The sequence below is a fragment of the Carassius auratus genome, chromosome 11, assembly GCF_003368295.1.
Source record: "Carassius auratus strain Wakin chromosome 11, ASM336829v1, whole genome shotgun sequence".
NCBI classification, from domain to species: Eukaryota; Metazoa; Chordata; class Actinopteri; order Cypriniformes; family Cyprinidae; genus Carassius; species Carassius auratus.
In genome coordinates, this window is record NC_039253.1 from 209,015 (window position 1) to 234,436 (window position 25,422).

The window sequence follows — 25,422 nt, forward strand, 5'->3', positions numbered from 1 at the left end:
AATGTTTGCTTTTCTGCAGATCAAGAAAAAAAATAACTATAAAATTAGAGTCTGCTATCTGCTTACCAACAAAATGTTCACAAATGTTACCCAACTAAAGTTAGACAATGACTTGAGTTGCTGTTTTTGTCATTCTTCTGAAGAAGTCTTCATTCATTTATTTTGGCAATGCTCCTACACTGAAAAATTTTGGTCAGACTTTTTGGCATTTATTCAGTGTTATTTTGTAAGTGCTTCTCTTTTTGTTTTCATTTGGATTGTTTGACCATTCAAAAGAGAATACTGGAAAATATTACATAATTTATGTTTCCTGTTAGCTAAATTTCACATTTATAAACAAAAGTTTACTGGCTATAAACCTCTTTATTTTTATTTATTCAAATTGGACTTCGATAAGTATGTGGAAACTATACCACATGCCGACTTAAGAGCGGGTTCGTGAATCATTTGAGTCAGATCGCGACTTCAGAGCTGGTTTACAAATCATTTGAATCATTTGAGTCAGATCGCTAATTCAGAGCGGGTTCACGAATCATTTGAGTCAGATCGCGACTTCAGAGCGGGTTCGCGAATCATTTGCGTCATTCGAGTCAGATCGCGACTTCAGAGCTGGTTCGCGAATCATTTGAGTCATCTGAATCATTTGCGTCATTTGAGTCAGATCACGACTTCAGAGCGGGTTCGCGAATCATTTGAGTCGGATCGCGATTTAAGAGCGGATTCGCGAATCATTTGAGTCAGATCGCGACTTCAGAGCGGGTTCGCGAATCATTTGAGTCGGATCGCGGTTTAAGAGCGGGCTCATGAATAATTTGAGTCCAGTGACGGCTCTAGACAAATTTTACTAGGGGGGGCCAAGGAGGGCCCAGTGTTTAACCAAAAATGGCAACATATTTTATTTAAATCTAATGCAAATAAATACAAAAAGTAATTCTTGAAAAAATCTACACAGTAATTTTACACAATCTAAACATGTTAATAAAAACAAATTACTATTAGTACGCTTATAAAATTCAATCAGGCAATCATACATTTCACAATTTCACAATATTTATATATGAATGTCAAGAATTCATACACTACACAGAAATAATATACAATTAAATTATACTTTTAAATGTATTGTGCAGGCTAAAAATATAATAATCAATTCAGTGCGCAAAACCATGATAATATGAAACGCATCAAAACGGAGCTCACAAAGTGATTTTAGAAATTTACGGGTTTTAAAACGTGTATGATCAAACAGCAACAAGCGAGTCTTTTAAAAACGGCAACAAACATAAAATACAAATACACAAAATAAAATGTATGCAAATCCACAGCCTTTTTATCTACAGATCAAGCATTATAATGTGATAGGGTGACCACCCATCCCGCGTAGTGCGTGCGCGCACAGCGTTTGAAGCCCAATTCATGCGTCCCACAAATTGAGACTGTGTCACGCATAGTCAATGCTTGCTCAAAAAACAGTCGGTCGCTCTCTATATCCTCGAGCCCCAGGCAGCCAAACGAACATTACTTGACAGTTCAGCACGCTACTGTTGCCACACCCACCCCTCAGTTGAACTGCTGACTAGGTTGTTGTCATGACAGCGCACGAACGTGCATACCAGACACACTGGGAAGGAACTTATAGATGCACGCTTTCCAATTCGAAAAATGGAGAAAGTGAGGCACCGCCATCATCAATTAAAAAAGAGAAGGTGTGTCCCGGGCATTATTAATATACCATGTAAGGTGGTATGTGCTAGAAATGGGTAAACCACTATCAGTGAGTTTGCCCATGGGGTGGGGGCCGCTCCGCAAGGCACTGTCCCACATGGTCCCTCAGAAACATACCCCTTGCCCCCCCTTGGGCTTATTAGCAGGTGGTCACCCTATAATGTTAGTATATCATATTGGAGAGTTTTACCAGGCATCCTGCTGTAAATGGACGAGGTGCGCGCTATTTGAATACTGAATGGAGAATGATTGACAGCCGCAGAGGAGGGAAAACAAGGTTTCTGTAAACTTTAATGATGTAAATAGTAATATAAACATTAAGCTATGGAATTGCTTCAGATGACCAAGTCACCCAAACTGATGTGAAAAAAACGGGAGGCGCCGAAAAGCGCGATGTTTGCATTAAATTCCCAAGTGTTTGGGTGCGCTGCACTAATTTACCCGTGTAGAACGTTGCGTCACATCAGTTCCGCTTTTGGCGCTCGCGTGTAAAATCATATTACTTTTTTTTCAGCACGGGGGTGGCCAGGGACATGTCTACAGAGGCACGGGCCTCCCTAGGCCTCCGTGTAGAACCGCCACTGGCTCCATGGTTGCCAGGTGTTCATAACAAAACACGCAAAATTGCAACTTCAAAACTGACCCAATGTCGGTTCGGGGGGGAGGGATCGCATTCTGGGGTATTATATACACGTTTTTTGGCGGGCTTCCACTGGTTCAATTCGCATTTTAGGGGCTCAATATCATGATTGTGGTAGATTAAACCGGTGGACAAGAAAAGTGCGGCAACCGTGTTAATGTAGCCCAAATAACGCGGGGAAACCGCGGACATTCCAACAATGGTTCGCTCAGACATTCGCGGGATTTTTAAATCAAAAGCGCGCCAGGATTCTGAGAGGAAATGGCGCGAATTTCTGAGGTAAGTTGTGTCGACAATTATATCCGCGATTTTAGACATAGACATTAAAATTAACATTTATTAAAGAAACATAATATTAAGGTGTGGATTCTTCCCTCAAAACATAATTTAGTTTTAATTGAAAATGCCTATGAGAAAACTTTTATAACCGATTAAATGTTTTGATCAGTCTTTTGTTTTGTTAATGTAATATAACTTTACTAAGATATACAGCTCTAAAATACATTCAAATATAATTAAAACAAATGTTTAAGCGACAAATCAAACCAAACACATTAAGATGTGGTTAAAAGTATTTTTATTGGTTACAATATCAGTGTATGGCAGCATTATCACCAGGTTACTTTACAAATACGAAGAAGTTGAGAAACAATTACTAAAAATGATTATTTGAAATTATGGCACTGTGAAAGTACACAAGGCACCACACTCCTGGTTTTACTGGCTCAAAATAAAGAAGAAGAAAATATTTTTTTTTAAATGAAGCTTACAAATAGAGCCAAAAGTATCTTATGAATACTTAAAAACATTGGGGTTCTAACATGTACTGTAATACTAAAAATGTTCTTTTGTTGCCAAGTTTGAGTGGTTTGGAATTGAAAATAATTGGTAAAAAAAAAAAGGCATTTGGAAAAGTCAATGGTTTTCCTTAAAGCTCTGAAAGACTACATAAGCATTTCAGCCACTCTTTTGGCAGCTACATGTTAAAACCGTCGATTTCAGATGATCCAGAATCAACCACTCAAATCCTCAACATGTTCCGAATAAAACAACCACAAAAAGAATCACTGATTGGCAATCTTGCAACATCTACAATACCAACAATAGAAATCGGACTTAAATCTAACCGATACTTATAATACCAGCATAATTCATATTTAAACTGAATTCAAAGTGACTTCTAAATGAGACATTATTACCAAAGACATCCCTTTTCACAGTTAATCATCATAAAACTCAGCAAAAAACAAACTAAAATCAATTCCTTTATGGAGCAGTGAAAGGGTTTTTATTTATGCTAATAAGTATCTTCATACAAAAAAAAAAAATATCCATGTTTTAATACCTTAAAATAATTTCAAGCTCCGATTCCCTTTTATATAAAAAGGTAGAGTAAAAGAAATATTTTAAATGCTTTTCACAGTTACATGACGTGTTAAAAGCGTTAACAATGGCACAAACATCAGCGTTTTAATGAGGCTTGTTAAGCTGGTTACTGACACACATCTCAAACTAACATCAATACTGTCAGAACCGATGGCACTTAAATATGGCGAAATTGAGTAAACGGCTTCATCGCTCTGGTCTACGATTATTTTGATCCATAGAAAAATTAAGCCTAATATAGTGACTCGTCAGCAGTTTAACTATCTTGACCAGGTAGTGTTCTTCATTTCCACCTGTATGAACACATTTACATGCTGAAACTAAAGTCACAAAAAAAAAAAAAATTAACACCAATAAAAATATTTAGACTTTTTTTTTTTCCAGGACGTTCCATCTTTGTAACACTGCAACATTTAAATTTTTTTTTAGGGTTTGTGGGCATTTCCAATTTAGAAACCGAAAAAGCAAGTGTTAGGAATTCATTCGAAGCACAGATTTCTTTGTAAGCACCAAGAATAGGAATTTATACACTAGGATTAGTTATATTGTGATCGCTAGTATTTAAGGTTGAAGTTCAAGGGCAGATCGATAATTACATTGTGTTACCAATCAAAACAAGGCGTCAAAATGCTTGAAGTTAAACATTCGATCAAGGCTGCGAGAAAATTCAGTGCTCTCATTATAAACAAACTCAAGCACCAATAAACGATTATTGATTTAGTGGCGTGTGTAAAAAAAAAAAAAAAAAATCATAAAAGATCAGAGGTTTTCATTTGCATTAAAAAAAAACACGCTTTTACGCTTATTTTCCAATGCACTGAAACTTCAGAAAATTCACAATGTTTTTGTAATACATGCAATGTTCCAACTAGTTTAGCGTTGTTTTCTATGTACAAAAAAAAAAAAAAAACTTGAAAGATTAATGAAATCATGGGCAAATGATCAACTAGAAAAATATATACATGAACACTATGTATGTATATACTATATGGTATATACATACACATAATGCTGTACATATATACCATATCTATATTCATATACATGAATATTTACATATTACACAATGACACTTTAATAATCTCTTCCTAGAATTCCTGTGGCCTGCGGTGATGATCGGCTTCTCCACGGGATTCATCTACTTACTGAAATCATGTGTAATAACTGGAATACAGAGGAACTGCTGTGGATAGACACAGAAAGGGAACCGAAGGAAGCAGGAGCCGGAGATTTCAATACCGCTCTCAGTTCCAGATCCGAAGGAAACTGTCCCATGATCCCGTGGCCACAGCCATCCCATCATCAGGAACTCCTAAACAGCTCACTCTGTTGTCATGACCGGCCAGGACACCTGCAGAGAGAGAGAGAGAGATACAGGTTATCATGATGAAAAGCAAAAATAAATAAATGGTAAAAAAAATAATAAATACAATTAAATTAAAATATAATAATAATAATGCAAACAACCAAAAAAATTTAAATGCAGTAAAAAAAACAAACATACAAACTAATTAGGGATGCACAATATAAGATCTTTGTCGGTATCCAATGTCAATATTTTGGCTGATAATCGGTGCCGATACACATTTCCTTTTTTAATCTTAGAGAGATTATATACCAATAATTTTTTTACTTTTGTTTTTTTTTTTGCAAAACTTATGTTAGAATTAATAAAAATAAAGTTATTTTTTAAATGAGTACATTGAAAGTTTTGAAAGAACTAAACAATCAAATCTCCCGTTTTTTCCTTTTCTTTTTATTTTTTGTCAGACAGATTCGGTTGAAACTTAAACATTTTATTTGTGGATTTAACATTAACAGATGACCTAAACGCTAAAGAGCTGTAAACATTCAAAAAAAAAAAAAAAACCTTTAAGAGCTCTTTAAGTTTTCAAAATCCGTTTGAAAAAAATATTAATGAAAAAAAACAGTATATATTAAATTTACAAGCTTTAGCTTCTGACCTTTAAATCAAAAAAAGTTGTGATTTTATGACATGGGTAATGCTTTATTTATTCATTCAGAAACACAAGTATCTTAATGTATGCATTTTACTTTAATTTGATTACATAAAGTAATAAATAAAAGGCCTTACAGGACAGGCATTAGGACCTGGGGGAGGCTGTTGCTGCACGTAATAATAATAATCAATAAAAAAATGAATAAGAAATCTAATTATAAATAAAAGCAAACCATAAAAAAAATTAAAATTCAAAAAAACAACAACACTAACAAATAATAAACTAATATAAAAACAAAATAAGTTAATAAAAAAAAATTGTAAATAAAATATGCAGAAACCCTCCCCCTATAAAACACATTTACAGTATTCTCACGCCTACATTTTCAAGGGTAGTGAAAAAGTGTTAGTTGTTACCTGCACGTTCTCCTTTTAAAGTGTCCCAGACGTTGCAGTTGAAGTCGTCGTATCCGGCCAGCAGGAGGCGTCCGCTCTTGGAGAAGGCCACGGAGGTGATGCCACAGATGATGTTGTCGTGAGAATACATCATGAGCTCCTGATCCGCGCGCAGGTCAAACAGCCTGCAGGTGGCGTCGTCTGAACCCGTCGTGAAGGCATTCCCGTTCGGAAAGAACTGCGAGGGTAAACAACCGAACTCAGTACGACGGTCCATGTAGAAGAGCTTGTAGAACACAAACACCTCCCGACTTAAGTCGATCGAAATACTTACGCAGACGGCATTTATATCGGAGACGTGGCCGGTGAAGGACTGCCTGCACATCCCGTCTCTGATGTCCCACAGTTTAGCAGAAGCGTCGCAGGCTCCTGACACGAACGTCTTTAGATCAGGACTGACCGACAGACTCATGACATCACCCGAGTGTCCGGTGAAACTGGTGGTCTGCTGGCCCGTCTCAATGTCCCACAATGCACTGCAGGAGCAAAGTTAAACATGGAGTCCATTTCATTCCAATCCAAACCAGATGCTTTTAATTCAAAGACGACATGAAAGAAACTTATGTATTTAACATTGCTAAATAAATGTAAATTTAAAAAAATAAAAAAATATTTAAAATAAATATTAGCAATCCTAGGGAATGCATGAGCTCATTAAATATATAACTTAAATGCAAGTCACTTTGGATAAAATAAATGATAAAGCATACAATAAGAATCTCAAGAATTTCAAGCAGGAAAAATTTAACATGCCAAATAAAGTTAACACCGCATACGCCATTTAACCCTTGACATACTAATGCTACACAGTAATCAGTTGAATTATTATAAGTGCTGTATGTAACATTAACTCACCATGTGGTGTCACCAGAGCTGGTGATGATCTGATTGTCATCAAGAAAACGACAGCAAGATAGATAGCCTACAGAATCATTCATAAAAATTCAGTGATTAATCATATATTGTATGAAATCTCATACAGAGATAACAGTTTTAAAGTTTCCCAAACTGAGGTTTGTGAGTTAGCTAAAGTAATAATATTTAGTTTATTAATACTTCAATTTGACTTTAGGATTTTATGAAATACATACTTATGTTTACATACATGTATAATATATAACACAGAATTGTATTAATATAATTTCTGAAACAATAATTAGAATTTGGTCTGGAATTTATCTGATCAAAAATATAGTAAAATTAGTAATATTGTGAAACTAAATTTTTATTTTAAATGTATATGTAATTTATTCCTGGGATAAAGCTGAGATTTCAATAAATAAACACTAGTGGATATTATTTAACATCAATAATATTACAAATTAAAAATGTAAAAAATAAAATGGTTTATTTGCAGCATCAGAGAACCAACAATACACAAATGTGTTGTTAAATTATTGAAAAACTTTATTTAAATTTACGATCAAAGGGGTTGTGCTGATTAATCCCTGTATTAGAGGAAGCACCAGGTATATGAGCCTCTACCTGTGTGTCCAGCCAGCTCTCGGTTGACCCGGACGTTGCCCTCGCGGGTCTTCAGGCTGTAGGTGGAGCAGATGTTGTCCAGGCCTCCGCAGGCCACGTAGTTCCCCGACGGGGCGTAGGCACAGGTCATGACCCAGGATGAGCGCAGGGGGATAGCGTGCATCTGACGGACAGAGTTAAACACATACAGCTTACTTCAGCAATATAACGAGCTACAGCTAAAGATTAAAGGAAAACAACTAAAGAACATTTCCTCCAAAAGATAACTTTCAAATAAAAATTGGATCAGGATGAGTTTGGTTTGTAGAAATGCAGCATTGCATCAGTGTCTCATCAATGGATGCTCTGGAGTGAATGGGTGCCGTCAGAATGAGAGAAACGTCTTAATGCTGGGTTTGCTTCAGTGTTTGTCTTCTCCAGATGTTCACTGATGGACTGTGGATTATTGTGATGTTTTTATCAGACTCTCATTCTGACGGCACCCATTCACTGCAGAGCATCTACTGATGAGACACTGATGCAATGCTACATTTCTCCAAACCTGATGAAGAAACAAACTCATCTGTGAACAGTACATTAAAACTATTTCCTTGCAGAACATGTTTTATCAGATTCAACCCATGAAAATGATCTTTCTCGGTGTAAATTAATGTATTTTGATGTATTGTGATGATAATTAAGTTTTTTAATTTGAATAAAACAATGTACACGGCTCTAGTAGTATGTCATTACCTTGTTGGTCGTATAACCATCCCATATGATGAGTTTGCCGTCTTGTGAGGCACTGACAAGTAACCTGGAAAAAGGCACAGAAATTATAAATATCCACACTGCAGCCGATCTATTTTTCAATCAACGAAATGTAATTAATATGGGACGCAGATGGGATTTGATCAACGTGGTGGGAAAGCGCCTTATTATAGCTCGACGGAAAACGAACACCAGGGTCCCAAGCCGTATTTCATGTAATATTAATCACACAGTTGAAAGGAGAGCAGCCCAGAGTGTTTAAAGCAGTGTTTGGTATCTAACAGCAATGATGGTCGAACACACACCTGGAGTCGCTGCCCCAGTGCATGGCGTAGATTTTGGCCAGATGACCTCTGAGCGTGCGTCTTGTTCTCATCTGTATCCGCCCCACTGAGTCCAGGCTCGCGGTCATCTGCCATAAGAGCCCAAAACAGCAAGAGATTAAAGATCACACAGCATCGGTCACCATTAGTACAGTTAGCAAGATCAGCATCATGTGCGTTTAGCTCATTTACAGATTAGTCACTCAATTTACTAAAAATACCAATTCAATTCTCAGTTTCTCTGGATTTAATACGGATGGGTTTGAGTAAAATGTTAATATTTGTTTTATACTATCTGATCATTTCCTTTTTTTTTTTCAGAGAATGACAAATTAGTCAAAATAATGTTTTTGTTTGTTGTGAATCAAATACTGATTTCTTAACAAAAAAAAAATGGCATTGTTCGATTCGAAAAATGACTATAAACATGAAAACATGGCATCATTTTTCTTTTCTTTTTTTGACCAGTTGTCATTATGCAAAAAAGTTCTAAATGACAACACTTATTTAAAATCTGGAATAAATGTCATCAGTATTTTATAGAATAAAACAAAAAAATTCAGAAAAATTCCAGAAAAAACTGATAATTTTTAATTGGTTTCTTAATTTCTTGCTATACCTGGTTGAACAGAATTATCAGCTTTAATGCGCTTATCAAAATAAGAAAACATTCAAATATCAAAAGTTTTGTTTTTGAGAAAACTAATTCAAAATGTGTTGTTTAACTTACAATTAAAAAAAAAATAAAATAAAAACCCACACTCTCACTCTCTTCAAAATCAGTCATGCATGTGAAAATGGGCAGATAATTGAAAAATAGTTGTATTCTGGCTCAACTCTCAGCTGATTAATTGAAAATACAAGACTTCTTCAACTTACAAATGGTTTTCAGAAACAATGCAACAAATTAAGTGAAGAAGTGTGACATGCCTGAGCAAAACGGTCACTATATTTGGTATCATCAACTCAATAATTAGTAAGAAACGACTACTGGATTGTATTTGGCCAATATGATGCAGGACAGTCCAATCATTAATGATTTTTGTTTCGTACCTGCGAAAGTGTGGAGTCACTGCAGGCTTTTCTAGCATCCTGAAAAACAACAAATGCAATTCATGACATAACCTACCAATCTAAATAAACAGCACAGGAAGTATTCAGTTTACATGGATGTCCTTTTGTTGCACGTCGGTCCAAACACTTACCCGGATCTGATTGCGAAGCTGTTCCGCTTCCTGTCGCAACTGTTCCAACTCACTCATTGTTCCTGTTTGACCGGCACCTGAGACGACAACGTGCTGGACCTGCAATCATGCATCATACGGTTACATCATTCACACATTGCATGCACTCACCCGTCAATCAAACACTGCACTAGTGATGCATGTTAATGCATGAAAAAAATGGACCAGTTTCCTTTGACCAAATCCATTCCAGCAACTTTAATTAAATGCACAGACTGATCTGAGAGCAGTGGGAAATGACACTGAGCTCAAAGGGTCTTCAAAACACCACCGACTGCTGCCAAATGCCACCCATATGTTCACTGACCTTTCCGTCAAATCAGGCCTCCGTCCGTATCTCTGATGTTTCGCTCACCTTTGACTCCACGTGAATGTGTTTTAATAGTTAAAAGATCTACTACAAACTCAAAGGGCGTCTGTGAGTTTTCAGTAACTAGTTTATTCCAGAATTAAATAATAGACTTATGGTTTTGGTTACTAGTCCAGTGACTCTTGTACCAAGGGTGTCATTTAGACAGAACTTAAACTGGAGTTTAGTTAGCCGTCTAGGACTATAAGCCAATAATCCTTTGATGATCTTTTACTTTGTGTCCTGCAAATTAAAAATATCCAATTAAAATAACCTTCCATGGATACAGTTAACGAGTTAAGCGTCCTCTTCTATAGTATTTCAATGTGCATTAGCTCATAAACAGAGTATTTACAAAGGCTCAACAATAAGGATATATAAATAAAAATGACCCGGGTTCAGCGTGAAAGATGTTTGGGACAGTACACCGGTTTGTCTCTTGCCTGATCGCGCCACTTCATCACTGCATTTCATCATTTGCATGTGTTTTTATGACTTGTTCATTTATTCATTTAAAAATGAAAGCAATTAAGAAGCATTTGGGTGCAAAAGACAACTTCTTTCAGCCGCCTGAATGGACAAATACATGCAAAAGTATGTCAAAATACCCGCCCTGGCAAGTTAACTTTGTAGCTTTAAAAATAATCTTTATTGAATTTAAGTAGGTAAAGATGCATCGATTTTTTTTATCAAACTATCTTCTATTCAATGCTCACGCACAAACTGCACTGCAGTCATTATCCCAATGGCCATTTGTACGGAAAATTATGTTATTATTATTAGTCTGTAAACGGCCATTAACAGAGGCTAGAGATGCTGAACACGGACACAAATAGGAGAAAACGCCGTAGCAGGCAGAAAAGGATAATTGGTAACGATGCGCGAAATATAGGACGACAATCCAAATATTGTATTTTATATGAACGTGTTTCTGAGAGGAACTGACCTTTTTTCAGAAATGCCATTTTCTTTTCATTTTGTCTCTTTACGATGCATTTAAATTAGTGTTTATATGCACAGCGCTGCTGCTTTTACAGCGGTAACCAGGGAAACGCTGTATCGCTGTACCATGAGCTCTGCTGCGTTTACAGCATTAACCAGGGAAACGCTGTATCGCTGTACCATGAGCGCTGCTGCGTTTACAGCAGTAACCAGGGAAACGCTGTATCGCTGTACCATGAGCTCTGCTGCGTTTACAGCGGTAACCAGGGAAACGCTGCATCGTTGTACCATGAGCTCTGATGCGTTTACAGCAGTAACCAGGGAAACGCTGCATCGTTGTACCATGAGCTCTGATGCGTTTACAGCAGTAACCAGGGAAACGCTGCATCGCTGTACCATGAGCTCTGCTGCGTTTACAGCGGTAACCAGGGAAACGCTGCATCGTTGTACCATGAGCGCTGCTGCGTTTACAGCAGTAACCAGGGAAACGCTGTATCGCTGTACCATGAGCTCTGCTGCGTTTACAGCGGTAACCAGGGAAACGCTGCATCGTTGTACCATGAGCTCTGATGCGTTTACAGCGGTAACCAGGGAAACGCTGCATCGTTGTACCATGAGCTCTGCTGCGTTTACAGCGGTAACCAGGGAAACGCTGCATCGTTGTACCATGAGCTCTGCTGCGTTTACAGCGGTAACCAGGGAAACGCTGCATCGCTGTACCATGAGCTCTGCTGCGTTTACAGCATTAACCAGGGAAACGCTGTATCGCTGTACCATGAGCTCTGCTGCGTTTACATCAGTAACCAGGGAAACGCTGTATCGCTGTACCATGAGCGCTGCTGCGTTTACAGCAGTAACCAGGGAAACGCTGTATCGCTGTACCATGAGCTCTGCTGCGTTTACAGCGGTAACCAGGGAAACGCTGTATCGCTGTACCATGAGCGCTGCTGCGTTTACAGCGGTAACCAGGGAAACGCTGCATCGTTGTACCATGAGCGCTGCTGCGTTTACAGCGGTAACCAGGGAAACGCTGCATCACTGTACCATGAGCTCTGCTGCGTTTACAGCGGTAACCAGGGAAACGCTGCATCGTTGTACCATGAGCGCTGCTGCGTTTACAGCAGTAACCAGGGAAACGCTGCATCGCTGTACCATGAGCGCTGCTGCGTTTACAGCAGTAACCAGGGAAACGCTGTATCGCTGTACCATGAGCGCTGCTGCGTTTACAGCAGTAACCAGGGAAACGCTGTATCGCTGTACCATGAGCTCTGCTGCCTTTACAGCAGTAACCAGGGAAACGCTGCATCGCTGTACCATGAGCGCTGCTGCGTTTACAGCATTAACCAGGGAAACGCTGCATCGCTGTACCATGAGCGCTGCTGCGTTTACAGCAGTAACCAGGGAAACGCTGTATCGCTGTACCATGAGCGCTGCTGCGTTTACAGCAGTAACCAGGGAAACGCTGTATCGCTGTACCATGAGCGCTGCTGCGTTTACAGCAGTAACCAGGGAAACGCTGTATCGCTGTACCATGAGCGCTGCTGCGTTTACAGCGGTAACCAGGGAAACGCTGTATCGCTGTACCATGAGCTCTGCTGCGTTTACAGCGGTAACCAGGGAAACGCTGCATCGTTGTACCATGAGCTCTGCTGCGTTTACAGCGGTAACCAGGGAAACGCTGTATCGCTGTACCATGAGCTCTGCTGTGTTTACAGAGGTAACCAGGGAAACGCTGTATCACTGTTCCGTAAGTGCCGCCTGCTGTCAGAGAGTGAACCTGCGTCTCATTCAACGTCTGCTGTTTTGGATTCAAACAGATTTATGTAGCATAATTTCACAAAGCTAAATTCAGGTTATTCCGTTTTTGCTTCAGACTTTCAAATTATACAGTCTAATATAAATCAACATAGTCAAACATAAATCACACATTTGTTTTTCAATTTATGATTAAAATGCAGTGGTTGCCTCTAATTTCAAATGGCTATGAAAAATTGAGGTGCAACATTGAGTGACAAATATGCAAATGTTATTTTGTGTGATTTTTTCAATTTCTGTACCTGAACATATACAAACATAAAAATCTAAAGCATCATTTAATTTCAATTTTTGTGCTATAGGCCCATTTGTGATGTAGAGCGATTACTTGTAATTTATTAATTTGTTCTTATTCACTGGCTGTCATTTGTTGAAAATATTGATGTCATATAGGTTATTTATTAGAATAAAAGATAACAGATCAAAAACAATAACAGCAACTCATTTATTTTTGGTGGCAGGGTCAGTGAAAATGTTGGCAGGGCAAATATAAAAAAAATCCTTAGCATCGATCCCCATTTACTCAAAAGTTACTGAAAATTTAAACTTATTTTTTTTGACACTACCAAGAGTTTAGAACATTTCAGATTTTTTTAAAAATGTTTTTTAAATAAGTCTCTCCTGCACACCAAGGCTGCATTCATTTAATCAAAGTACAAAAATTATTAATAATTTTTAATTATTATTATAATTTCAAATAACTGAATCTATGTTAAAGTCTAATTTATTCCTGTGATGCAAAGCTGAATTTTCAGAATCATTACTCCAGTCTTCAGTGTCTCAAGATCCTTCAAAAATAGGCATTACCACACAGTTATTTAAAAAAAAATCCATTACATTTAATAAAAATAGCTAAATCATGAAATATACGGTTATCATGCCATAAAATTACTCATAACATTATTTAAGTAATTGGTGATCCCGCCCAACCACTACCAGACCAACAACACCCTCCATATTCTTAATATCAAAACCATCATGATAAACTCCAGCAATGGGGAAACGTTTAACAATACAGCCGATGTTTCGGTTTTAGTCTTTATATATAATGCTGAGTGATTTTACAAGTTATAAAAAACTGAAAATGTTTCCTGAAAGTGTGACATCAGTCTAGCATCAGTTTGTAAGTGTGACAATATAAATTACAAATTCTATTTTAGGTCAAAGAACCTAATAGAAAAATAAATATTGAAAATTAATTTAGCTAATAATTAAGTAAATTACAAAAAAAAAAAAAAATTCAAATCAAAATAATAATAAAAAAAGATTGCACATTTTATTTGTTTACTTGCGTGTCACGCAACCATTAACCAATGTCTGAAGGCTATTAACATGTGAAAGTGTTGTTAAATTTAAATATTAACTTAATTTATATTTTAGGCTGAAGGGGTTCGCAAATGTGACCCTAGAGCACAAAACAATTCATAAGGGTAAATTTTTAGAAATTGATATTTATGCATGATCTGAAAGCTGAATAAATTCTCTCCATTGATGTGTGGTTTGTTCGGAGGACAATATTTCTCTGAAATACAACTATTTAAAAATCTGGAATCTGAGGGAGCAAAGAAAATCTAAATATTGAGAAAATCATCTTTAAAGTTGTTCAAATGAATTCTTAGCAATGCATATTAATAATCAAAAATGAAGTTTTGATATATTTACGGAAGGAAGTTTACAAAATATCTTCATGGAGCATGATCTTTACTTAATTTCCAAATGATTTTTGGCATAAAAGAGTAATGTATAATTTTGACCCATACAATGTAATGTTGGCTATTCCTAGAAATATACCTGTGCTACTGATGACTGCTTCACATATATATTTTAGATCAAAATTTTAAGGTGTTCACCTGAATGTGTTCAAATAGATTTTCTTTAACAAATAAAAGACTAAAATCAGCTCTTGAAAAGCTAATCCAACTTACATTTCTGAACCTGTGTGCTTTTATTTAGTTAGAAAACCTAAATACAACTGAAAAGCAATTCCAGGAAGCAATGGTCTTATATTTGCCTGCTGTGAAGAGGAAGTAAACGATATCACACACAATCACAAATGACAATAAAATCTAACACGTGCATATATATATAAAACAATTAAATTACCTAACAAATACTGAAATCTGAAATGATTCCGTTAAATATAATACAAGGCCATTCTAACCGCTTGGAAATACGTTAAAATTAACCACTATTAAAATCAACAATATTTACGATTATTGCATCAGAAGAACGTAACAAAACCAGCACATAAGCCCTGTAAATATCACAATAATTAAAGCTGGCAGATATTAACATCTAAAAAAAAGCTCTACCTAAATCAAAACAGACTGAGATTTCAGAAAGATAAAGTGAAAGTAAAACTATTAACAATATAAACCATTGGTGTCCTTCACAAAATACTTTAAATATGATTTTAAAATTAAAATTATCAACATAGCTTGAAGATATTACGTCTAAATGCAATAACTTGCATTTTGAATTCAACATTTATCTATCAAGTATGACTTTGATTGAAAAACAACAATTCGTGTTTATAGTAACTCGAGATTGTGTGTCGATCAAGGACACAATATGACAACCAAGCTGAGATTTAAACCTAATACCTTTCATTAGTCACCCAGATATTTGACCGCTTCGCCAAAATGCACGTTTATATGTTAAACTAGCGCGAGGAAACACTTAAAACCGTTATTATTCAAAATAAAGCACGTTAAAACCGTTAAAATTCAAATTGTACTCTTGTGTTTATCGGGCCTCCTGTTGCCTCTTCACTCTCAACCATAACTAGCAGATTATAAATTAACTAATTAGCTACAAAATCTAGATTAAATCCATAATTGACCCCCAAAAAGAGTACAAACGAGTTCAGCGGTGGAAGTAACGTTAAATCACAGTTTACGAGGTTTTTACAAGCAGGAAATAGACGAGAAAAGAGAAACACGGCGGTCGATTGTTTTTTCCCCCTCACCTGATCAGGCTAGTTTGGGCTAAATCCGCTTCTTTTTTTTAGATCCCTTGCATGTTGATATGCGCACAGATAAATTTCAAAGCAGAATAGTTAATTGGAAGTCAATTTTAAACATATTTAAAGGGCCACGCAGCCCTCACGCAAACTGAAGCAATTTTCTTCAGCAATCTCTTCACCACACCCATAAGGGAACCGGGAACATGGCAACAGGCGCGGCGTAGGGGTGAACCAAAAAACACCGCTTTTCTAAAACATGCTAAATTTTCTATATAAAAGCACACCTGTGATTTAAATTACGTATAATGTGTAAATCTTAGATGTACCTTGAAATTGTGAGTTTTCCGTGTGAGCAGAGTCAGAACTGTAGGTGTTAGCGCGGTTAGGTCTCCCCTACAGATGAATGGTACAGTCCGTCCGCCGCCTCAACAAAGCGCCTGTAGGAGAAACAGGAAGCGTATCCGCTACATGTTTGCGTCTCGCAGGGAAACTTACATGGTTCTGTCGTAGTAAAAGTTACATTTATACTGTTAAATGCTCGGAAACATTCAAACCTTGGTCTTATTTAAAACTCGAATATCATTGACGTTATTTCGCGACTTTATTGGCATGAATTGTATTACAGACAAACGGATAGACAGGCAGGTCAATATTTTGTGTGCATCGTAATAATGTGTATAATTTACAGTAGGGATGTATTTAATTATTGTTACTACTACTGATGCTAAATAACAAATATAAAAAGATTAAAACAATAAATATTAACATTTGAATAAGGCAGCACAATTCGGCCAAAATGTGATAATATTCAATAATAATAAAAATATTATTAGTACTTCTACTGCTGCTGTTAAAAAATATAATATTTAATAATTCTAAAAAATATTTGAATTATTAAATAAAATCAAAACAATAAATATTAGTATTGAAAAAAGGCTTCAAATATTGGCCAAAATGTTGTGTTTATATTAATATGGCTATTAATAATCATAATAATTATTATTAATTCTACACCTAAATAAAAATATTAGAATTACTGAATAAAAACAAAACGAGAAATATTACTGGACTAGGGCTGCACAATTTGGACAACATTTTGTGAATATATAAATACGGCCAAAAAAATAATAATACAAATTATTAATATTATTAAATAAAAAATATTAAAATGACTAAATCACTAAACAAAATAGCTTACATATTACTGTTATAATATTTCACTGTAAAAACAAAATAAGATATAAAATAACACATTTATTTTAAATTGTAAGTGTAAAATTACACTTACTTAACTTCATTTTCAGAGTCAAACCAACAAACTTTTATTTTGATGGAAAACTAAGCATTTAAATGTAATAAAAACACAATAAAAACCAGTCTTTACATTTTGATAATCGCACTAATCCATATCATGATTTTGGTTTTATTTCAATTAATCATGCAGATGCAGTACTACATACACAATTTTTTAACATGCACACAAAAACCACAGACATAAATGCATCACACAAAAACTGTACACATTATCATTATATTGTATATTTGGTTTAATTCACTAAACAAAAACTCAGTTTCAACATTTATGATAATGCACTCACATTGGGAAATGCTTAATATTTAATGGCATCACTGAAAGTGAGCAGTGGGTGTGGAATCGATGCAGTGAGTTGAAAGCGATCTGTTCCCTGTCAGAGATGGTATGGGGTCTTTCAGAGCTTTACCCTTCTTAAAAGGTTTCATGATTTCGGCCAGATGCGCTCACAGCTGCGCTCATATGCTTATTATCAATGTTATATATCAGACATCTCTATAGTGGAATATGATTGTCAGATATTTTCACTCACTGCATGCATTAGGAAAACCACAATGTCTTTTGAAGGGAAGACGAGCAGCAGGTCGCCAGAAACAGCAGAACATCAACAGCACGGTCTAAAAAAAGATGCAGCAGCGGCTATAAATAGACGTGTTAATATGGAGAGGATAGCATGCTTTTGTTGACTCAAACACAGGCATATATCCAAATTCTGTCTTTCTAAAACAGCTATGTTACAAGAACTTGGGAAAATAATGCTAATACTTTATTTTTTTATTCAGAGAATATCTAAAGGTACAAACAAATATTTTTGTTAAAAAGGCTTTCAATGCATTTTTCGCCATCAGTTCTGCAAAGATAGGCACAGGGGTACAGTATGTACAGTACTGCAAATGCAAACGGCAAAATCAGAACTGAATTCATCACTAGATCTCTAGGGGAGGTCACAAATGGTGACTGACGTCAGACATGTATTAATATATTATATAGCCTCCAGAACATTGCTGTTGTTCTGATGTTGCACTGAGATCTGAGCGTAATGGACATCAGCTTCCTTTTCACAAGCTGCAGAATATTCTGCGTTTCTAAATTTGCTGAAATGGACAGAAGAGTACTGAACTTCCTCCTCCTGATGAAATGACTTTACTTTCCCCTCCAGGTCAAAGGTCACAGCCATTGTTGATGCATTTTCGTACACATTTTCATTCTGAAGAAAAGACAAAGTCAAAAGTTAATGTTACAAACTGGTTTTAGACATCAGTCTATTAAAAACACGGATGGTTTAGGTTAACCTGACCGCTTCGGGTGTTTTGAGTTTTTGTTGTTTTTTCTTTCTGTTGAGACGTAAACGTAAACATGACATCAGCGTAGTTATGAAGGTATGGTCACGTTAGAGATATTTCACGGGCAACAATTTATCTGTTGGTCAATGCATTTATAATTTGTGTGACAAACTGAACCCAATATGAAAAAATGCCATTTGTGTAGATTCATATAAGCGGATTTTGTCCGTGAAAATTCGCAAATGGCATTAAACGTGACTGAACATGAAGAGGTGTAAAGAAGAACCAGATCCCAGACTCACGTCGTCCATAGAGCTACACAAACCAGCAGCAGAACGACAGCAATCAGGAGCGATGACAATGTTATGATCGCAGCACTCTCAGACACAACAACATCTGGAGACATCAGAAATATATATATGAATATAAATTCACAATTGTGAGAAAAAATCTCATAATTGCGAGATATACTGTATGCCTAATCTCGCAATTCTAAGAAATAAACTTGCAGTTGTGTCAGAATTACGAGATATAAATTCGCAGTTGTAAGAAAATAGTCCTTTTCCCCTCAGAATTAGACTTTATAAAGAAAAAAATTATTTATGAGAAAACAAAAATCAGAATTGTGTGATACAAAATTCTAAGAAATAAACTCACAATTTGGAGTTAAAAACAGAATTGCATGATATAAATTAGCAATTCTAAGAAAATTTTCTATTTGCCCATCGGAATTGGACTTTATAAAGAATAAAATATTAATGAGAAAAAAAAACTGCAAATATTAAGTCAAAATTGTGTGATATAAAATCGCAGTTCTAAGAAATAAACTTGAAAATTTGAGTAAAATCAGAATTGCGTGATACAAATTCACAATTGTAAAAAAATAATATTTTTCTCCCTCAGAATTGAACTTTATAAAAAAAAAAAAAATTGTCATGAGAAAAAAAGAGCCAGAATTGTGTGATATAAAATCACAATTCTAAGAAATAAAATCAAAATTTTTAGTTAAATCCGTTTTGCGTTATACAAATTTGCAATTGTAAGAAAATAGTCTTTTTCTCCTTCGGAATTGGACTTTATAAAGAAAAAACTTCTTTATGAGAAAAAAGTAAGAAATGTGTGATGAAAAAAAAAATCGCAGTTCTAAGAAATAAAATCGCAAAATTTGAGTAAAATCAGAATTGCGTGATACAAATTCGCGATTGTAATAAAATATTATTTTCCGTTTCAGAATTGGACTTTATTACAATTGCAAGTTTATATCTCATAATTCTCAGGAGGAGAAAATTTTGAATTACGTGATAAAAAATTTGCAATTGTAAGAAAATAATATTTTTCTCCCTCAGAATTGGACTTTATAAAGAAAAAAAACATTCTTTATGAGAAAAAAAAGTCAGAATTGTGATATAAAATTGCAATCTAAGAAATAAAATCGCAATTTTTTGTTAAATCTGATTTGCGTTATACAAATTTGCAATTGTAAGAAAATAGTCTTTTTCTCCCTCGGAATTGGACTTTATGAAGAAAAAAACAGTCAGAATTGTGTGATATAAAATCACAATTGCGTAAAAAAAAATTTTCAATTGTAAGAAAATATAATTTTTCTCCTCAGAATTGAACTTTATTACAATTGCAAGTTTATATCTCATAATTCTCAGGAGGAAAAAAAGTCAGAATTGCAAGATTATAAACTGACAACTTAAGAAATACCTCGCAATTGTGAGATTGTGAGAAAATTAGAATTACATGAAAAAAAATTCGCAATTGTAAGAAAATAGTATTTTCTCCCTCAGAATTGGACTTTATGAAAAAAAAAAATTCTTTATGAGAAAAAGTGTCAGAAATGTGTGATATAAAATCGCAATTTGACGAAATAAAATCTAAAATTTTAATTAAATCAGAATTGCATTATACAAATTTGCAATTGTAAGAAAATAGTATTTTTCCCTGTCGGAATTGGACTTAAAGAAAACAACAATTCTTTATGAGGAAAAAAAAGTCAGTTTTGTGATATAAAATTGCAATTCTACGAAATAAAATCGCAATTCTTAGTTAAATCAGAATTGCGTCATACAAAATTATCAAATTTGATTTAAAATTTGTGACATCAGAAAACATGCAGTTTAATTCAATACTTTTAAATCAGTTTAGGCAATTATTTCCTCATTACTCAATTCTGTTCAATTAGTAAAAAAACAAACAGTATGTCAGGCTTTATTGGGTTTAAATGCTAACGTTAGTCTTCATATCAGATCTGTTGAAGATCGCTTGATCTGGAAAGCATCTGCTGTGTACAAACATCTGACTGGTGTCAGTTTTACATGCATTGTAAATCACAAACATCTTAAAGACATCTAATAAACATCTATTTGACATCTGATGGACATATGACAGATGAGCACACAATAAAAGAATACACACTGCAGATTGAATAAACATCTCCATGATGTGTGTGTGCTATCAGCGTAGGATTCACAATAACAGACCAATCGAGTGTTTTTCTCATGTTTTACTCACGGGTGACATCGAGGAGCATCTCGGCCGATGGGAACGTTTCAAAGTGTTTCAGTGCACACGAGTATGGTCCTGAATCCTCACGGCTCACCACAGAAACATGCAGCTGATCCCCAGAATAACTGAGATCCAAACGAAGCCCGTTCTTGAACCAGATGAAGGTTTGTTTCAGAGGACCGCTGGTCTTACAGGTCAGTGTGACGTTCTGCCCTTCAGTCACACGATCAGAGTCCACACACACCTGAAGATCTAATAAAACACACATCGGTCTCTACATGTGACCCTGCAGCACAAATACAGTCTTAAGTCTCTGGGGTATATTTGTAGCAATAGACACCAAAACTTTGTATGGGTCAAAATTATACATTTCTCTTTTATTCCAAAAATCATTAAGATATTAAGTAAAGATCATGTTCCATGAAGATATTTAGTAAACTTCCTACCGTAAATATATCAAAACCTCATTTTTGATCAGTAATATGCATTGCTAAAAAATCATTTGGACAACTTTAAAGGTCCCGTTCTTCGTGACCCTATGTTTTAAATTTTAGTTAGTGTGTAATGTTGTTGTTGGAGTATAAATAATATCTGTAAAATTCTAAAGCTCAAAGTTCAATGCCAAGCGAGATATTTAATTTAACAGAATTCGCCTACATCGAACGACCAGTTTGGACTACACCCCTCTACTTCCTGCAGTAATGACATCACTAAAACAGTCTTGTTGACTAACCTCCGCCCACATGAATTCACAAAAAGGGGGCGTGGCCTTGTTGCGCTTCGACGGAGAAGAAGGAAGAGCTGCGTTTGTGTTTGTCGCCATGTCGTTTGAAACGCTGTTATTTTCATCTCTGAGTCCAATCACCTTTGTTTGGGCTTCCCAGGGACGATGTACTTGGAGATTAATGGTTACAATTTATGTTTAACTCGGTTCCCGAAAATTATAATCCACATGTAAAACTATGTGCAGCACATTTTGCTGAGGACAGCTTCCTCAATCTCAATAAGTTTAATGCCGGATTCGCACAAAGATTATTCTTGAAAGATGGAGCAGTTCCCTCTTTGTCTGGAGAAGGTGTTGTTTATGGACCACAACCGGTAAGTGTATTTTATTATTTAAGTTGGTGCGTTTAACAGTTTCTGTAACTTACTACACAAAGGGCAACACTGTTTAGCTTTGTTAACTAGATGTTAGGGCTGTGCAATAAAAAAAAAGTGATTTTCATGCCCATCTCATCAGTAAAAACGCTCCTGTGATTATAAACACATCTCCAGCACATGCTCCTTCCCACTTGCTTCTCAAAACTAGTCCAATCACGTTACCAGGAGGGCAGCATCCGCTCAGCTGCTGTCGAATCACAACACAGGAACCGCTCGCCCAATCAGAACGCGTTACGTATTTCTGAAGGAGAGGCTTCACAGAACAAGGAAGTCATCATCAGCCCGTTTTTATGACAGTGAAAACAGCAGTATACAGATAGGTGAATTGTGTGAAAAATACTGTGTTTTTTTGCACGCGAAACATGTTATATTGCACACTGTAAACTAGGGATGCACCGAATCCAGGTTTTTGGGGTTCGGCCGAATACCGAATCCACTGTTTAAGATTCGATCGAATCCGAAACCGAATACCGAATCCTACTCGCATCATTATTCCATTAACACAGTAAAACACATTAATGAAGCAAACAACGTCCACAGTAATGTATTTTTCATTTTATTTTATCTTAACTCAAAAAAAAGAAAAAGAATAGGCAAGATTATGCCAGGATGACAAGTCAGAAAAACTTTTTTGTTTAATAAAAAAACAAAAAAACCATGACGCTCTGCATTAACAGGTGACAGCCGGTTGCGAGTGTGGGAACGAATGTCCCCAGCAGTACTGAAAAGTCTTTCTCTGGGCACAGAGGTAGATTTTTGCCAGCACTGGAAATCGCTGCTGGTTTGTCTTCCACCACTTAAGAGGATCCTCTCTAAGAGGAATCAAAGGCTCACCGAAAAAAAAATTATTCTGTATTGCTACGGTATAAGGGCCCGTTCACATATCGCGTCTTTTGCGCGCTCAAGATCGTTATTTTCCATGTAAGCGTGCGGCATGCGGGCTCATAATGGAAGCGACATGGCCACAACGCGCACGCGGTGCGACGAGCCCGTTTTTTCCAGGCGCATCCGCACCGCATCGAGTTAAAAACATTTCAACTTTTCCGAATGCCGCAAGCGAACCGCAGGTCATGTAACAAGAACTAACCAATCAGCTTCATCCTTTCCCGTAACAACGTTGAAAGATCAGCCAAGATGAAGGAACAGCTGATCATAGATGTATATAGACTGCCATGTATATAGATTGTATATAGAAAATGCTAGGCACGCCTAGCATTTTCCACGCGTTTTTAGGCGCGATGTGTGAACAGCCCCTAAATCGTCCCAGGCGCTCAAGATTCCTGAACAGTTTAGTTTAGAGCGAACTGTCGGGTCTTGCTCCTCTTCATATAAACACCTTCACGCAATCAACGGCCGCGTGACGTCGACCAGCGTAGCGCAAGCCTAGGATTCGGTTCGGTGAAAAAAAAAAACCTAAGGTTCGGCCGAAACTGAACCCCATCAAAAAGCCCAGTATTTGGCCGAATCCGAATCCGAATCCTGGATTCAGTGCATCCCTACTGTAAACACAATCAAAGCTTTAAAAAAAAAAACACGAAAAACGTGACCTTTAAAGTTTTTTTTTTCAGTATTTAGATTTGGAAAGATTTTTTTCAGCTTTCAGATCATGCATGAATCTCAATTTCTTAAAATGTTACCCTGGTTTTGTGACTTAGGGTCTCTATATATCAGATCTATCTCTCTCTAGAATGTAAATAGAAGGTGCATACCTAATGAAAATGAATCCAGGGGTAAAGTAACATTTACCTGTGACATCTACAGTGAATTCTGATGGACTCTTTAAAGTAAATCTGGTGTGTCCTTCTCTGTAAATGCAGGTCATGTAATATATGCCAGCGTCTGTTTCTTTTAGACCATGAATGTGTAGGTAACACCAGTCTACTATATCTTTATATTTACTATATCTGTATCGGGAGTCCTTTCTAGGATCTGCTACACTTTCAGTATTATTTCTTCTTAGTTTCCATGACTGAAATATCCATCCAGTATATGAACATTTGGACTCCAGAAACACAGCTGATCCTGCAGGAGCACAAACTGATCCAGAGTGAAAAACCACAGCAAATAAACCTGAAACACAAATCAGAAAATGTGTCAAAAAAGGGAAACATTTACAATGAAATTACATTTAGTGCTTAGTCAAAGTAGTTTGTGTAGACAACAAAAATCTTACCTTTCACACACAGCAGAGATAACACCATGAGTGCAAATGTGAGATTCATGGCAGATTGACTCAGAATTATGAATTAATAAGGTTTGGTGTTTGCTTTGAATGATGCAGCAGTGAACGTCTCTTCTTAAGAAGACTAAAGACTCGATACTAAAACATCTAAAAGCAGAACGATCAGAAATAATGCAGGAAACACCCAAAAATGAGGAACAACCTGTGATGTATTTTTCTAAAGAAATTCTAATAAAAAAGCTCATGCACATAAAGATTTAATGACAAACACTGCACTCATAAGCGACTTTAAATTTGACATCAGAAAATATGCAGTTTGATTAAATTCTTTTGAACACTATTGTGAAATTATTTCTTCCTTCTTAATAAATTTGAATGAGTTTCTGAGAATGGGATTATTTATAGGACACTGGATCTGTCACCATCTCCTGTTCCTTGTGGTCTCCGTGTGTGTATGATGTGTTCTGTAAGACTTGTGTTTACTGTACTTAGTTAAATATGGGTTTTGAGACTTCAGTTAATAGAATTTAATTTGACCCTAACCCTGAACACAAAGCTGATCTCACAGCTTTAACCTCACACTTATTATATAGACTTCAAGTCACAGAAAGATGAAAATAAATAAATAAATAAAATAAACTTCACGAAGAGAATTGTAATCTCACACTGACCTCTGCTGGTCAAAAAGAGTATTGAGTTTCGTAAAAGTTTACATTAGGGATAAAAAAAACATATACAATTTACATATTGTTTTTTTGTTTTTGTTTTTTGGTAAATTTGTTATTTTACAGATTTTTTCCCCCATTACAGGGAAATTCACTTAACTTGCATTTTAGCTGAACATGAAGCGTCTCCTCCATCAATATTGTTTTTATTTTTCAGATTTAATGTATATAAATACATTAATTAAATATATTCAATAAATTCTAAACG

The 25,422-nt window shown here is 36.0% G+C and overlaps 2 protein-coding genes across 3 annotated transcripts; both read right to left on the minus strand.

The window, feature by feature from the left end:
- Positions 1–2,925: 2,925 nt before the first annotated feature.
- On the minus strand, positions 2,926–16,234 carry gnb4b (guanine nucleotide binding protein (G protein), beta polypeptide 4b). The gene is made up of 10 exons (XM_026274741.1): positions 16,044–16,234; positions 9,931–10,029; positions 9,779–9,817; positions 8,708–8,814; positions 8,385–8,448; positions 7,653–7,815; positions 7,023–7,089; positions 6,442–6,643; positions 6,129–6,345; positions 2,926–5,102 (listed from the first exon to the last, which is right to left on the minus strand). Exons 2-10 carry the CDS (start codon positions 9,985–9,987, stop codon positions 4,996–4,998), a joined length of 1,023 nt encoding a protein of 340 aa, XP_026130526.1. The 5' UTR covers positions 9,988–10,029; positions 16,044–16,234; the 3' UTR covers positions 2,926–4,995.
- Positions 16,235–17,464: 1,230 nt separating this feature from the next.
- Positions 17,465–24,603, minus strand: LOC113110633 (HEPACAM family member 2-like). Of its 2 annotated transcripts, none has more exons than XM_026274743.1 (4): positions 24,481–24,603; positions 24,054–24,377; positions 21,153–21,398; positions 17,465–18,559 (listed from the first exon to the last, which is right to left on the minus strand). In XM_026274743.1, the coding sequence occupies exons 1-4, from the start codon at positions 24,527–24,529 to the stop codon at positions 18,555–18,557; spliced, it is 624 nt and encodes a 207-aa protein (XP_026130528.1). In that variant the 5' UTR covers positions 24,530–24,603; the 3' UTR covers positions 17,465–18,554. The 2 variants fall into 2 exon arrangements, with proteins under 2 accessions (XP_026130528.1, XP_026130527.1); XM_026274742.1 differs by having other exon boundaries at positions 17,465–19,031.
- Positions 24,604–25,422: the final 819 nt, after the last annotated feature.